This window comes from Prenolepis imparis, unplaced genomic scaffold (genome assembly GCF_030444845.1).
Source record: "Prenolepis imparis isolate NDT839.2.m4 unplaced genomic scaffold, iyPreImpa1.0 SCAF_8, whole genome shotgun sequence".
Lineage (NCBI taxonomy): Eukaryota > Metazoa > Arthropoda > Insecta > Hymenoptera > Formicidae > Prenolepis > Prenolepis imparis.
Window position 1 is genome coordinate 656,793 of NW_028141166.1, and position 17,225 is coordinate 674,017.

The 17,225-nt window shown below is 32.7% G+C and overlaps 1 protein-coding gene across 2 annotated transcripts in view; it reads left to right on the forward strand.

Moving 5' to 3' along the window:
- The window catches only part of LOC145939355 (multicopper oxidase 3-like), a 174,480-nt gene that overhangs the window by 103,364 nt on the left and 53,891 nt on the right, over nucleotides 1-17,225 (forward strand). For both annotated transcript variants that reach the window (XM_083043613.1, XM_083043614.1), the window contains exon 5: nucleotides 10,194-10,467. In XM_083043613.1, the coding sequence (XP_082899739.1) occupies nucleotides 10,194-10,467 (274 nt within the window). The remainder of the gene's footprint in view (nucleotides 1-10,193; nucleotides 10,468-17,225) is intronic.

Sequence of the window (17,225 nt, forward strand, 5' to 3'; positions counted from 1 at the left end):
ATTAATCGCATATGTCTTGGTTTAATCTCGCTATCCACGCGGCTTTGCGTAATTATCGTTTTATGTAAAGCATTCGCGTCGCTTTCGTATCGTTTCGTCTCATAAAACGTTCGCTATCATTCGCAAGATTCGCAAAGGGGAGAATTGTAGATACCCTCCCCTAACAATATCCATTATTAGACATTCAAAGTATATATTATATTTAGACGTTTTAAAAACGTTTTTTTACGTACAGCACAGAACATTTTATTTACATTGCAGCAATATTATAATCTTACAAGTTGCAACATAATATTGGAGAGACATTATAAGAACATGTAACTATAATATTTTATACGAAATATTACTGCAACATTCCAAAAATATTATAAAAACAGTATTCATTAATCATTAGTTCTTTTATTTACCGCTACGCGACGCGCAAGGCGCTATCTTTCTCGTATTTAAGATTTGTTATGAGAATTATATATAAAGCTTGCATAAATCGATTATTAATATTATAATAACCGAATAATATCCGAGTATTACGGATAAACAGAACAAACTTACACAGTTCCAACAATTTTTTTCTTATCTCTTTTGGATGTTCGCAAGATTTCTGCAATTTTTTGATGCTCTGTATGAGATACTAAAATAGATATATTCAGTACTCTAAATATATAAACTTACATATATACCTACCTACACCTATCTACTTTAAAATATACGTTCAATGTTTGAAACAGGTCCAATTTTAGTCCGTTTAGTCCTTAAAATGGACATTTTTCAATTGTCCAGAAAAGTAACACTGGATTTTTAAAATGTTTTAAAGATGTCTAAGGCTCTAATATGAATGTTATAAATACGTACAAAACGTCCAATATGTATATTTTTAATACGTTTCTAAAACGTCATTGTGCTGTCTGGGTATGTTTTGTACTCACAAATTATTTTTATTATATATATATATATATTATTCGAGATTATGTGTGATTATATACAATTATACATAATTATATATAATTATGTATAATTGTATATAAGGCACTATATATATTTATATATAAAATATGCCCATATATAAATATATACAAATATATACAAATATATATGATTATATATAATTATATATATTTGCATATATTTATATATGGGCATATTTCATATATAAATATATATAGTGCCTTATATATAATTATATATAATTATACATGGGCCATTTTTTCTCGGGAAGTCATCTTTCGAAAAAAATGTTCTGATTCTTGAGATATTTCAATTCATTGTTTATTGTTTTAAATATAAAGAAATTGCGTTACCTCCGGTAAAGGATATAATCTCTAAAAACTCACCTTTAAAAAAAAGGTAAAAAAAGGCACCTAATTAAGGGCACGCCAGTAACAAAAATTACCCATTGCAAACCCATGTAGAATCCTATGAAAAATTAACCATTGCAAACCCATGTAGAATCGTATTAAAAATTATCCATTGTAAACCCATGTAGAATCGTACTACAAAAGTAATGATATCAAAAAAAAAATTGCGCCAAGTGAAAGTAGAAATTGTACCAGTGGAAAATTAAAGTTGCAAACATATAGAGTCGTATAATGAACCAGTAAAAATTTAAATTTGCAAACCTCCCCCATGTAGAATCGTACCATAAAAAACTTATCTTTTTAAAAAAAAGATAAACAAGATGCCAAGTCCATGCGCCATGTGAAAAAGTGTTACACAAAAAAGTATTTTTAAATAAAAAAATCTGTCAATTGACAAAAATTTATGTTCTAAAATTAATATCTCTACAAAAAGTAATGTCCAAAAATTGCGCGAATAAATAAACATTTTTACAAAAAATTAAAATTTAAAAACTTATGCAAATTTAAAATTAATATAAAATAAAAAGAAATAAAAAAATTTTAGTTAAAAAAACTTGGCGCGCTGCTAAATAATATCCTAATGATATTAAAATTAAATTGTTACTTTAAAACTTATTGCAGTTAAAATATATTTTGTAGTTAAATTAATTAATGTAACTTTAAGGTGCATTGTAATTTTGAAACTTAGCAGCGCGCCAAGTTTTTTTAACTAAAATTTTTTTATTTCTTTTTATTTTATATTAATTTTAAATTTGCATAAGTTTTTAAATTTTAATTTTTTGTAAAAATGTTTATTTATTCGCGCAATTTTTGGACATTACTTTTTGTAGAGATATTAATTTTAGAACATAAATTTTTGTCAATTGACAGATTTTTTTATTTAAAAATACTTTTTTGTGTAACACTTTTTCACATGGCGCATGGACTTGGCATCTTGTTTATCTTTTTTTTAAAAAGATAAGTTTTTTATGGTACGATGGGGGAGGTTTGCAAATTTAAATTTTTACTGGTTCATTATACGACTCTATATGTTTGCAACTTTAATTTTCCACTGGTACAATTTCTACTTTCACTTGGCGCAATTTTTTTTTTTGATATCATTACTTTTGTAGTACGATTCTACATGGGTTTACAATGGATAATTTTTAATACGATTCTACATGGGTTTGCAATGGTTAATTTTTCATAGGAGTCTACATGGGTTTGCAATGGGTAATTTTTGTTACTGGCGTGCCCTTAACTAGGCGCCTTTTTTTACCTTTTTTTTAAAGGTGAGTTTTTAGAGATTATATCATTCATTTTTGTATATGATAACATCTTTAAATAAATAAGCAAAGAACCCGCCACCACCCCCGTCATATTTCAAAATACGACGGTCTTCTTTGCTTACTATAGATAAAAATAACTATCTTGTACAATCATTTTTATTTAAAATATTTTTAAAAGTTTTAATTTATTAGTTGTTGCTAATTTAATATACTTCTTATTTAAATTTTAACATTATATTAAAACAATACACGTCAAATATATATATATATATATATATATATATTTAATATGAAAGAAATACCATATATATATATATGTGATACTACATATGCGATACTACAAATATGTGATGTCCTATATTTCTTTCATAATAATAACTACTTTCTTGTTACAATCATCCAATTAATTATTTCATAAATATATATTTGCTAATATAAAATTATACTAACAATTATGTACTTATGAAAGAAGTAGTAGGATGGTAGTGTAAAAAGAAAGTTATTATAACGAAAGAAATTAGTATAGCATATATATAGATTATCACATGTATGTAGTAATGCAAAATGTAGATTGCTTGCTATTTTCTCATAATATATATATATATATATATATATATATATATATATATATATATTAATATAATATTTGTAATGACTCTTTGAATGTTACGCTACCATTTTATTATTTTTTTCATAAGAATAACTATATTTTTTTCTTATTACGCTATCATCCTACTATTTCTTTCATAAAGATATAATTGTTGATATAAAATAAAAAAGTGAATAAAAACTAATAAATAATGTAAAGAGATTACTTATAAAGAATATGTATTTATATATATATATTGATAGCTTATAGTACCCACATAGCACTGCTATGAGAATTATTGAGATATCAAAAATGTACATTTTTTATATTTTCATTTTACATTATTTTTTATTATTAGCTTATATTTACCTCCTTGTTTTATATTAAATAAATTATATATTCATGAAAGAAACAAATATTAGTATGATAACGTAGCAAGAAAGTATTTACGAATATACACACACACACACACACACACACACACACACACACACACACACACACACACACACACATATATATATATAATACATATATACATTCTTTAGTAAATTTATTATTATATATTCGTAAATACTTTCTTGCTATGTTATTATACTAATAGTTTTTTTCATAAATATATTATTATTAATATAAAACAAGGAACCAAATAAGCTATAATAAAAAATAATTTAAAATGAAAATTTAAAAATGTACATATTTGATATCTTAATAGCTCTCATAACAGTGCTATGTGAATACTATATAAGCTATCAATATATATATATATATAGATACATATTCTTTATAAGTATCTCTTTATATCATTTATTAATTTTGATTCACTTTTTTATTTATTTCAACAATTATATCTTTATGAAAGGAATAGTAGGATGATAACGTAATAAGAAAAAAATTAAGTTATTCTTATGAAAAAAATAATAAAATGGTAGCGTAACACACAAAAGAATCATTACTAATATCATTGTATTAATATATACACTTGCTACCATCCTACTGTACAGACGCATTACATTACTGTACAGACATACTACACGTAACATGTATGTGTCTTTTGATATTTATAATATATTATATTCTTTCATAATATAATATCTATTTTCATGTTACGCAATTATTTTTTCATAAGATTAACAATTATATTCTTATGAGAAATAATAGGATGATTGCGTAACAAGAAAATGATTGCGTAAGAAGAAAATAGATTATTATATTATGAAAAAAATATAATATATCACATAATATGTAGTATTATTACATATCACATGTATTTAGTAAGTATGTATTGCAAAATGTAGATCCTTTTATCTATCTATTTCTTTCTTGAATGCATATTTATATATTGATATTTGCAACTACTTTCTTGTTACGTTACCATTTTAAACCATTTCTTTCATAATAATAACTACTTTCTTGCTACACTTGCTACCACCCTACTATTTCTTTTATAAGTACATAATTATTGATGTAAAATAAGGAAGTGAATAAAAACTAATAATAATAAATAATGTAAAGATAATAATTATTCGCTCTTCCTTATTTTATATCAATAATTATGTACTTATAAAAGAAATAGTAGGGTGGTAGCAAGTGTAGCAAGAAAGTAGTTATTATTATGAAAGAAATGGTTTAAAATGGTAACGTAACAAGAAAGTAGTTGCAAATATCAATATATAAATATGCATTCAAGAAAGAAATAGATAGATAAAAGGATCTACATTTTGCAATACATACTTACTAAATACATGTGATATGTAATAATACTACATATTATGTGATATATTATATTTTTTTCATAATATAATAATCTATTTTCTTCTTACGCAATCATTTTCTTGTTACGCAATCATCCTATTATTTCTCATAAGAATATAATTGTTAATCTTATGAAAAAATAATTGCGTAACATGAAAATAGATATTATATTATGAAAGAATATAATATATTATAAATATCAAAAGACACATACATGTTACGTGTGTACATATCAAGAGATGTGTTGTGACGTGGTCGTCCCGACTCACGTGCACTCCCTATCGCGGGGCGAAAGCCGAGCGGCCGCGCCAAGAGAGCGAGTGAAAAACGAGCGAGAATGAGAACCCCGAGAGACTTAGCGCCGCGAAAAGTAATATCTTATTAACGAGTTTTTGTTTCTATTATTTTTATATTTTTGGGAGCCTTGCCGAGTGACGAATATTATTATTGAGCGCGTAACCGAACCTGCAAACAACGATATAAAAACATTGAGGCGACAACAAAAGACCTGAGGAATTTAGACAAGGACGTGGAGAGCGGTCACGAGGCGAGAGGACCGGAGTTCACGTGGGCCCATCAGGGACGCGCCCGATAACCGGCGTCAAAGGAGCCCGGGGTCCCGCGGAGGATTTCTGCCTACCCGCACCCTCTCCGACGGATTCCGCTGGCCGCCAACTACAACGCGGAGATCCGCAGCAAGAGTCTATCAAAGACTCGGATTTTAATGAATAATCAGCGTCCGAATAATTGTTACGTAGATTGTCGCGAAGGGCACCGACGATGCCCAATCAATTTCGTCACTGTCGCGCGATCGGGGAAAATCGCGGAGAACCCTAATTGGCTAACGCGTCCCTATCCCCGACCAGCCGAATTCGCCCAGCCGCCGATAGCGAGCACGCAGATGAGAGATTGGCGCGACCGCTCGACCCGGCTACACGTGTCTAAGAGGCTAAGAGAGTCTGAGGACTTAGAGATTGGGGAAAAGATATCGAGACTGCCACATACCCAGGAGGGATTGTCCGGTGAGGCTACCCTTGCTCTTCTTGCGGTAAAGTAACTAAAACGTCCGTCGTGTCCGAGCCTCCGTCGTTCTGGCCCGATCGCGAAAGTATTTAGTATAATTAATTAATTTGCGTACGGGCGTTGCCCACTTCTTCGAGAATATTATTTCTTTTGCGATTTCGTGAGAGCAATCGGGGTCATGCGACGAGGATTGTCGCGATATTACGCGTCGTAATTAGTTCTTTCGCGAAACTTCGTCTCTCCGGGGCTCACTAGTCGTCGCGTCCTTCTCATACTTGTCGCGCATTATTCGTGTAATTGTAAAGTGTAATTGGGTGTGCCGTATGGATGATTCGAGTGTGAAATATTAGTGGCGTAATAGGGAATATTGTTGGTCGTGCGATTACGTTGGCGCGGAGATACGCAGGAAGTAAGAATTTACGCGAACACGTACGAGAGCGTGAATCCGAGAAAGACAGAGAGTGCGCGCGCGCGAGAGCGAGCGAGACGGCAATAGGCGAGGTGCGCGGTTTCTCTCTCTGCTCTCTTCTCGCCGTAGCGGAAACCTCTCGTGTATATTGCGAACTGCCGATCGCGTGGAAATTCGCATAAAATATTCCGATCCGCGAAATATACCGGATTGTATCGGTATCACCTTGATTGTCGCGTCTAAACCGTAATTCTTGTATTAGTTAGATTTCGCGCTGTCTTGTTCGTCGCTTTCTTTTCTTCTTTGTATAGCGTACTTCGATGGCTGTAAAGATATTATTTTCTCCAGATCGTAATCTTGTATTAGAGTGGTTCATTAGATCAACGCTGCCACGAGAACGGCAAGATTAATATGTAGTATTAACTTCCGCGATATTCGTACTATTTTTTTTTGAATTCTTTTGTTACTTGTGAATTTATCCACTGTTTTTATATTATTTGCTTTTTATATCCTGTTGTTAAGGTCAGATTTATTGGATCTTTCTTTATGACATTATTTAATTTCCTTTAAGAGCTCTGTTTACTCTGAATATTATTCGATTTTATTTATATTTGCTAACTTCACTCACCGTTGTTCTATTATAATAAATCTGATCACCTTTTTTTCTATTAATTACGCGCCTTCTTTTATTTCTGTGTTCTTTTTGTGATGTCGTATCCCGCTTCACGTTCGATCGAGTCAACAGTCTCGCGAAAATTTATTCTATCAAGTGTTGGATCGTTCGATTAATTAGTCTTTTCTCGCGGCAATCCCACCCTGCCCCTCTACCGTTAGGCGAGCAGCCGGCCCGTCGCGGAACTTCCGGCCGAATTTTCGCGTTCGTTTAATTATCGCGAATTGACACGTGAAAGACCGTGTCTGGCGCCCAATCCGAGTATAATTTCGCGTATTCGTCGGCTGGCGTTCTGCTGCGGCACGCGCGGAACGACCAAGACCCCTTGTTCCCGCGGAAATAATTTATTAAAGGACAATATTTCCTTGCTATTTTTTTTGTCGACGATAGCTTCCTCCCGCCCTAGTGCTCCGAGGACGGGGAGCAAAAATCGTCACAGTGTATACTACATATAACCTCTCACGCTGTCATTAAAATAGCCAGACGTCTTCTTCACTTTCTTCCAATGCCGTAAAACAATCTCTTCATGGTGAGGTGATTTACTCAGATAATATTCAGGCTGCCACAATGATTGATCTTCGCACGTCGAATCAATCACAAATATATTCCTTAATAAAGACAGTAATAACGGAAAAACAAAACCAATTCCCAAACCAATCAGGAATACAGATCTCTGTTTTAAAAATCGAAAACATTTTATCATCACAAAACGCATTTTATCATCACAAAGTGGAAATTGGATTCGATATATACATAATAATCCAGTCCTCTCGACACTAATGCCAAATCAAGTAATGCCAAACCAGCGAATAGAATCTACTTTGCATTCATGTCTTTGATCATTACATTTGACCTTCGTTGACCTCACTTATCTTATTAAGGTCCTTTCTTGCGCATTCTTTAAACTTGTTTGAGCCTTACTTTTCTCCATCTTATTTGTAAAAATTTATATAGTCTGACAAAACTGCAAGTATATCATACAACAGAATTAACTTATATATACGTATCGAATATATTATGTGTGTCTGCATATCATCACCATTTAATTATTACAATAATTAGCATGAATGTGTTACCTGCAACATGCATTTTGCGCACACATGTGTCGATAAAAATGCGCGATGAAGTCATCACAAAATCATCTCTCTATACTATAACATATTATTCGATAAATTGACACGAAGAATATATATTTTCAAGCATTTACATATATACACACTCATGTAAAATTAACCGATAATTTTACATTATAAAATTACACACCTGCGACGATCAATCTATAATATTTGTTGCTACATTTTAATTCAGTAGAAGATAAAATTATAAATTAAAAAGCACTCAAACTAGACAATGTAATAGTGTACATATACGTACAACATCACAAATTACAAATATTCGACGTTGAAGCAACAGGTGATATAAACAAGTCATCTGTTTGCCTAACCTAACTTACGTAATCCTCTCACTTAAACACATCGTTCGTACGATAATCACGAAGCGCCACTATAGCGCACTCTTGTACCAAAAGCTGGAACTGTACAAGAATCGCGCATGCGCACATTGGGGACTTGCGAACGATGACGACGTGGACGTTTCTTACAAGAAATTTTTCATATTGAAACTTTGCATCGTGATATCTTCGTTTATAATGAACGTAGAGCAAAAATAAAGACACTTTCCTAATATAATTCGACCTCAATCTATCGATTAAGCGTAGTAAGAACTCGATAGCTTCAGCCGTTTATATTGATATCCGAAACTATGAATATCTCAACTGTCCGATTCGCGTAAAGATACACGGTGCCTCGCTTCTGAGGGGTCGACTTCGCCCAAACTAGGCGCGAGACACTACCGTGTCTCTTGATGCAGTAGCGTTTTTTTCGATTTTTTTGATATCTTTTGATGTTTCGATATTCTTTTGATATCCTTTCGATATCTTATTTTTTATATCTTGTAGAGAAAAAATTCACGAGATATTTCAATTCATTCGATATTTTCAATATAAAGACGAATAAAAGATATACTTAGCGAGATGCTACCGCGTTTCTTGAATCGTATATTTTAAAAAAACAATCTTTGTGGTGATATCCATGAGAATCCCACGATTCCAATTCTTAATTGGCCCAGTGCCGTATTGTGTGCGCGGCACACAACAATATTGATCAATTTTTTAATATTATGACACAAATATATCCTCTTACAAATAATTTATAAAATAAATATGCTTTACCAAAATATAAAAAATTATGTACTATTTTCTTTTATTTTTCTTGAATACTTTATTTTAAAACAATTATTTATTATTATATGTAAAAATAATAAATATTTAAATAAACTTGTGGATAAAGGAGCAAAAGCCTTTCTCCTGCACTTCCACCCGGAAAAAACTAACCTAAGCCGACCTCATATCTCAGAGATAAATTATTTATTAAAATAAAACTTCAAATCACAGACATGACTTGGGTTAGGTTAGACTTTTTGAGATAGGAATGCATGAGGAGGGGCTTTGCCCTTCCCCCCTCCCACGCGTTTACTATATAAATTTGACCTCTCAAGCTCAAGATCATTAAAATCTATTTTCTTAAAATTATTTTTATGATACTTCAGAATCGCATATTTTAGGAATCAGAAAAGAGCGCAAAATTTAAATCGTGTATTACTTAGGAATGAGCCCTTTATAATATATGTAAAAATAAAAATGATCCGTGCTGTGAAGTTAATGTAAACATTTACCATTTTAAAGTACATAGTTACAGCCACATATTAGAATTTTCATGAAATGACTATAGGAGTCTATCATTAACGAATACAGATACAAGATGTGTGGATATGTATTTACATGTATGTTTGCGCGCACATGCGTGCGTGCGTGCGTACGTGCGTGTGTGTGTGTGTGTGTGTGTGTGTGTGAGTTCTTTTAATATTATTAAAAGTTATAAAATGGCGAAATCATTTATGTAATAAGATGTCATGATATTAATTAATAAAACAAAGATTTTTACGCAAAAATTTTGGTGAATTATAATAATCAATTTTGTGAAATTTTTAAAGCTATTACTTTTCATCTCTTTCTCAAGCTCTTTTTAAATATTCTCTAATATTATTTCTGAAATTTTTTCTACAGGTATCAATTTATGGCAAAAAATTCAGGCACACATTTTTATCATTCACATTTATCGGTGCACATGATAGACGGACAGTATGGATCCCTTATCGTACGTGATCCGCCACAATTGAATCCTTTTAACAATTTGTATGATATGGATCGTCCGGAACACGTAATTGTTATCAGCGATTGGTTTCATGAATTATCGTTAGAACGTTTTCCTGGTCGATATAGAACAAATCGTGGACAAGTTCCGGAAAATTTCTTAATCAATGGCAGAGGAAATTGGATGGTAAGAACAATCTCATTTCTTTGTAATGTAATAAAGTAACAGTTTGAAAATTCGAGAATTATAATATGTATTTTAAAAGTTTATTCACAACCTCGAATTTGTATAATTGTATAAGCTTATACAATTATAATTGTATAATTGTATAATTGTATAATTGTATAAGCTATAATTGTATAATTGTATAAGATTATACAATTATTAAAAAATTGACAATTACATGTTCGATATAAAAAGCATTGTTGCAGAATATAATTATAACATTTGCAATTGTCATATTAATATTATTTTATGCTAATATTAAGGATCTGCTATATTAAGGATTTGCGTACGATATTGTAATGCAACTCTTTTATAATCATTAAGAATTCTAAAGGTTGATATTAAATATATACTTGAAAATAAACGGGCTATAAGAGCTGAACGCAGATGTTTGTGTATCAGATAGCGAAAATTAATTTTTCGCTATGACTTATAATTGTTCACGGTTCACGAAATTTGTTTGGTACGTTATCAAGACTTTATTTAGGAATAACTCTCAATTCGATATTTTAATTCCTATATTCCCCTCTGGCCCCTCTAAAAAGATCTTTTATAATCGGCTTGTCAATCATCTTATTGTTAGAATAAAAATAAATAACGCAGATGAAAATAACTTTGACGAAATTCGTTGGATTTTGTAATTTTCCCCCATAGCAAAAAAAGTCAGTGATATCATAATGATATTGTCTGTGGCGATTAAATATGTCACAATGAAATCACAACGAAGTCACTATGACATTATTGTAATATGAAATAAAATGTTATTGTGAGGCAATTTACACACACACAACAAAATAATCTTTCATATATACATATATATATATTATTTGTATATAAAGAAATATCTACTTGTTATATGTATAATATATACATATAAGAGTCAATCAGCATTATATGAAATTATATAGAAATAATAAAATTGTATAGGGAAGGTAGCCCAACAATGAACCATTGGTACACTGTGAACCATTGGTACACTATGAACCATTACAATATTTCATAAATGTGACTTTGCCAGATTGTGCTGTTGCAACAAATCGCATTCTTCAAATGCATGACAACAGCACAATTTGGCAAAGTCACATTTACGAAATATCGTAATGGTTCATAATGTACCAATGGTTCATTGTTGGACTACTCACCTTATAATTATATAATGACTTATACATAATTTTGTATATATTTCTATATAATTTTATATTGTTATATATGATTATACACTCGGCCAAAAGAAAACGGTACACTTGAAAAGTAGTAAAAAATTGTCAAAGTTCAAGAATTTATAACTCAGCTAATAATTGTGATATCGAGGTGTTTAAAAAACGAAAATGAAGTTTGAAGTTGTAGTTTAAGAAAATATTAGTGCCGATTACGTGGAATGATCAGTTTTGCAATGACAAATGATAGAATGTGAACCTGCAAAACTGCTGAATAGAAGATCCAATTTCCTGAATTGCATGGCGTGAATCAGTTGACGTAGCTCAATGGGATAAAAAGCACGTGAAAATTTGAACTTTTCTCTTTAAAATACGCTTTGGCGGAACACGATACGATAATTTTTCACTAAGTTATCGCAATTTGAAAAAAGTCGGTTTTTTAAGGACAAACTGTGATTTAAAATGTGTATCTGCTATCTTTATCAATTCGAATCGTTGCAATTCTATTCAAGAATGTTGCATTGAATGCGGAGGTGTCCCGAAGCGAACAAATTGTGCCGGGCATCTCGCGCAAACAAAGTCCGAGTAGGATATTCGCGGGATTTTCGCCGATAAGAGTTCGGCAATACTTTCTCGGGGATCGGAAGGGATCCATGAGGATTTCCCTGCGTAAAAAAAAGTTAAAAAGTTAAAAAAATAAAAATGAAAAAAATAAAAAAGTAAAAAAAAGAAAAAAATATATAAAAGTAGTAGATATACTAGGCCGGTTCTAACACAGGTCCTCCGAGGGGGGTGCGGGGTGCGGGGGTATCTCGGTGGCGCGGGGGCTAACGTCACGCGGGGCGGGGGGATCTTGGTGGCGCGGGGGCTGACTTCACGCGGGGTGGAGGGGATGTTTCGGCAAAGGAGGGGGAGTTTTCTGAGTGCAATATTTGTAGATGGTATCTTTACGACTTTTTTATGAGGAATCTTAAACATTTTCCCAAAAGGTATAGAACAAACGCCGATGATCGACAATTTTGTACCCTCGTTAGTATAATTTTATTACGGAAGCGCCGATGTCCGGCTGCCCGAACTTGTCAACGGAGCGTTCTAGAATCCATTAAAACTATGTTTTTTTTTTTTCATTTTATGAACAAAATGTCCATTAAATGTCCATAAAATCATTAGGATATTATGGAAAGAAATGAAGATTTTAGGGCCGACGCTGCGACGAACATGTCAAAACATTATTTATAGGTGCAAATCTAAAAGCGTTGACGTTCAGCAGCTTTGTACCTTCGCGGAAAATCGGTCGTAAACGAGAGCGAAACATCTTCCTTAATATTTTTTAAGAAATAATGCAACGTATCGGCACCAACGTTCGGCAGTTTTGTACCCTCGCAGAAAATCGGTCGTAAACGAGAGCGAAATCTTCCTTAATATTTTTAAGGAAGAATTGCGATAATTTTGAGAGGAATGGGGGTTGAAACTTATGGAGAGTGGGTCTCCGCGTCAAAAAGTCTTCAGCATTCGACGAGTTAAAGTGTCTTATGCGAAGTGTCAAATTTGTGCAGTAATGTGTAAAAATGGAAAATAATAATTTCGAGGCAATATTAGACGAGTCGTCTGATGAAGATCACGCGTTGTCGAATGACAGTAATTATATTAGTGATCAAGTGAAGACCTTACAGATATTGACGACAAGATAGTGTCTTATTCGCAAATCTATGCATTAAACGGACGTACGAAAGTTTGTGCCATATACTTTTATTATTCTACGGGTGGTGCTCTTGCTTTATGTATTTCGTGTATGATCTCTATTCAAGTTGTCGGGCACATGTATGCTGTTAGAAAGCATGTGATTCAATTACACGACGCAGTGGATGGTCGATACTGTAGCAATTATCAAGATGCATTGTATCAGATATTTCCCTGTGATATGTGATCAATTTGCACAAAATAAACTTGCATAAACTATTATAGTGAGTATACTTTAGTGATTAAAAACATTCCGTGTGTATCGAAAAATGGGGAAAAATATGGAGGAAATCGAAGCATTAGAACGACATCTGTGGAGTCAATTCCTTTGGATGGATTCGAAAAGAGAATGCGCCGAGTGGGGGGATCAATGTGACGAGTGTATCGGGTTGTTGATGGAAGAGCAAAAACAAATTGAATGTGAACATTTGGAAGATTATTATTATGCGTTGCTTCGCGCTCGAATCGCACGCCTCGAGGGTTTGAAGTACTCATTACGCAGACTTTTCGAACCTGGTGTCAGTGTACCAGCGATATCGGGAAATAATCCAGTGAGTGCGATCGTGCAAGCGATACAAAGTCGTGAAATCGGTTTAATAAAATCTTATACAGACCGTCTATACTCACGCTGGGGACTTCATAATTTCTGTGTAACAGAACTCAAGCTACCATCACCACCATCACCACCATCACCACCATTACCACCATCACCACCGCCAGATGAACATTTCGGACTCGTTTCCGAAGATTCTTATGATTGGTAATATATTGTAAGTATATTTAATCTATTTTTATAATATATTAAAATTAATAATAAATTTTTCTTTTTTTTGGTTTCAGTAGACTGGAAGATAGAGCACTGTATAATGGTGACCGTAAGAAGAAGGAGCCGTCACCCTCCCCACTTTTAATTTTTTATTTTTTAATTTTATATTTTTAAATTTTATATTCATATATTTTATATTCATTTATATTTTTAAATTCACACACACACACACACACATACACAAACACACACACAAATGTACAATACACATGATACTTATTAAAATTATACACACACACACAAATGTACAATACACATCATACTTATTAAAATTATTAATATTAAAAGAAAAAAATATATTTATTCTAGAATAAGATGTCCTTCTCCTTTAACCCATCGCGACATTATTTAAATTATTAAAAATTATTATTAAATATTATTAATAGAAAAAATTCTCTCTTGCGAACACCTCACGCTCTCCTAAGCGCTACCTCTCTCGCAGTCCCTAACCTCGCGCTATTTCTCTTTCATATACCTCGCCGCAACATCTCTCTCCTTCACGTTCGCCTCACGCCCTCTCTTTCTCTCGCGTTCACCTCGCGCTCTCTCTTTCTCTCCTAAGCGCTACCTCTCTCGCAGTCCCCATGGAGGTAAGAAATAACAGGAGGGTGGATATACCCCCCTTGCCTGGCAAGCAGACGTAAGGGGGGAACACTAAGCGCCATATTGGTGTGGCTTATCGAAGCGCGACATTTGAAATAGTGATGAAAGCACACACAAAAAAAGGAAAAATTCATTAATAATATTTATAAATATGATATATATATATATATATATATATATATATATATTGTATGTACAATAGTAGTATATATATTGTGCTATACATATAAGGCTTGTTTTCTATTCCTGCACTGGCTGAACTGTGCACACTGGTGCAATAAGTTAGAGTGAGACAAAATATACTTTATTGTCTCATTCTAACTTATTGCATCAGTTCAGGAATAGAAAACAAGCCTATTGTAAGCGAATCTGTATGTATTTAGTAGCATGGGCATTTTGTTTTATAATATTTTATAACTTTTTTATCTTTTTAAAACAAAATTAATGTGAGATCCGATTTATTCGCCAAACATGTTTCTCACTTACTTGGTTCAGTTAGGTTAGATAAGATAAAAAAAAATACAAAACGCCATATTACTGTGGCCAACCAATCACAATTGATGTTCTTACCCCCCCTACTTAAAAGGCTTTACATTCCCTCCTGTTATTTCTTACCTCCATGGCAGTCCCTAACCTCGCGCTATCTCTCTCTTTCATGTACCTCGCCGCAACATCTCTCTCCTTCACGTTCGACTCGCGCTATCTCTATCTTCTCTCGCGCTACCTCTCTCGCGGTCCCTAGCATCACGTTCCCCTTCCCCGCATGACGTTATCCCCCGCAAGGACCACAACAAGCTTCGTATGAGAGCTGGGACTGCTTACGGATGGGAGAAAAATGGAGAATGGAAATGCGTGTGAAGAAATTATGTCATGATTTAAACTTAAAATCTCTTTATTCTTCTCTCTTTTACATTTTTTTTTCATGCATATTATGGAGTAAAAAACTAAAGCTACCAGCTCGCAATCGATGAGCTGATGCTTAGTGAAGGCGTCGCTATCGCGTATTATATTTGGTACTTTTTTATTATCCGTTACATTAGACGCGATATTTGAAAATTGTGTAAATTTAACATCGACTGTCTCGGTAATTTTAACCAATCGATCAAAAGATATATCAATGCATGGATCGAGATCGAACATACGGTGTAACGTCGATTCGATCATCATCATGCATACATTTGAAGATTCGAGACTTATGAGTTTGACGTTGTTAATCGTATGAACTCGCATTGTTAGCGGTACAACGCTTATAAAACTGTGGACATCATTAGAGTCATTCCGAAGAAAATTTTAAAATATCATCGAATATGAAATTCTTATGCTTTTATTTCATATATTCCTACAATTTTTGAAGATCTTACATTGAAAATTATTGTACGGAATTCACAAATTTGACGTAATAACTTTATAAAAGCGTATTTATTTCGTTCTTAAATCGGATTTTTTTTTTTATGCAAAGAATAATATAAAATCGTAAATCCCCTTACTAATCTTGATCATTGAATAAATCTCACCATTTATCTACATTTCCCTTCAAACAGAAATTTATATAAATTTAAAATCACACTATATTATTGTATGCAATTAATTACAACTGCGATTTAGTGCGATTATATATATATTTATAATAAAAATGGAAAAATGTTTATATTTGTTTTATTTGAATATAAATGCATAACGAGAAGACTAGAGGAGACCGGGGCTAGTAGGCTCAGTTCAAAGATATTATAAAATACCTCTTTTGTTATAAAATATATATTTTTTTTTGTTTTGAACACACGTTTTAGATTGGTCATCACTCTAATTAAATAAAAATATATTATATAACTAATTTTTATCAGATCTATATTGATATTTTATTTCTTCTAATATAACAATATTGATATGTGTGCAATTGAAAACTATTAAAATCATCAAAAAAGCCCGATCTCTAAAAGTTAATAAATTATATAATTTTTTCCGTGATTCACGTATATGGCACCACTGTGCGACATCTCTCTCGCGCTATCTCTCTCACGATCCCTAGCCTCGCGCTATCTCTCTCTTTCGTATACCTCACGCTCTCTCATGAACGCCTCGCGCTATCTCTCGTAAACGCCTCACGCTCTCTCTCTTCTAAGCGTTCTCATGGTCCTTTCCGCAGGTATAAACAAAACAGCGTATGGCGTATAGCATTACGGTGAGCGCTGATGTCCAACCGCTCGAATTTATAAACAGATATTTATTACTACGATTTATCTGAGGGGTTGGGGCTGAAGCTTATGGAGAGAGGGTCTGTCTCTGCGATGTTCATCACAAAGTTTAAAGCAGTCGCCGAGCTAAGTATCGCTAAGTGTCGTCGAGCTAAGTTATTAAGTGCAGTGCAAAATGCTTTTTGGATCGGGAGACATTTT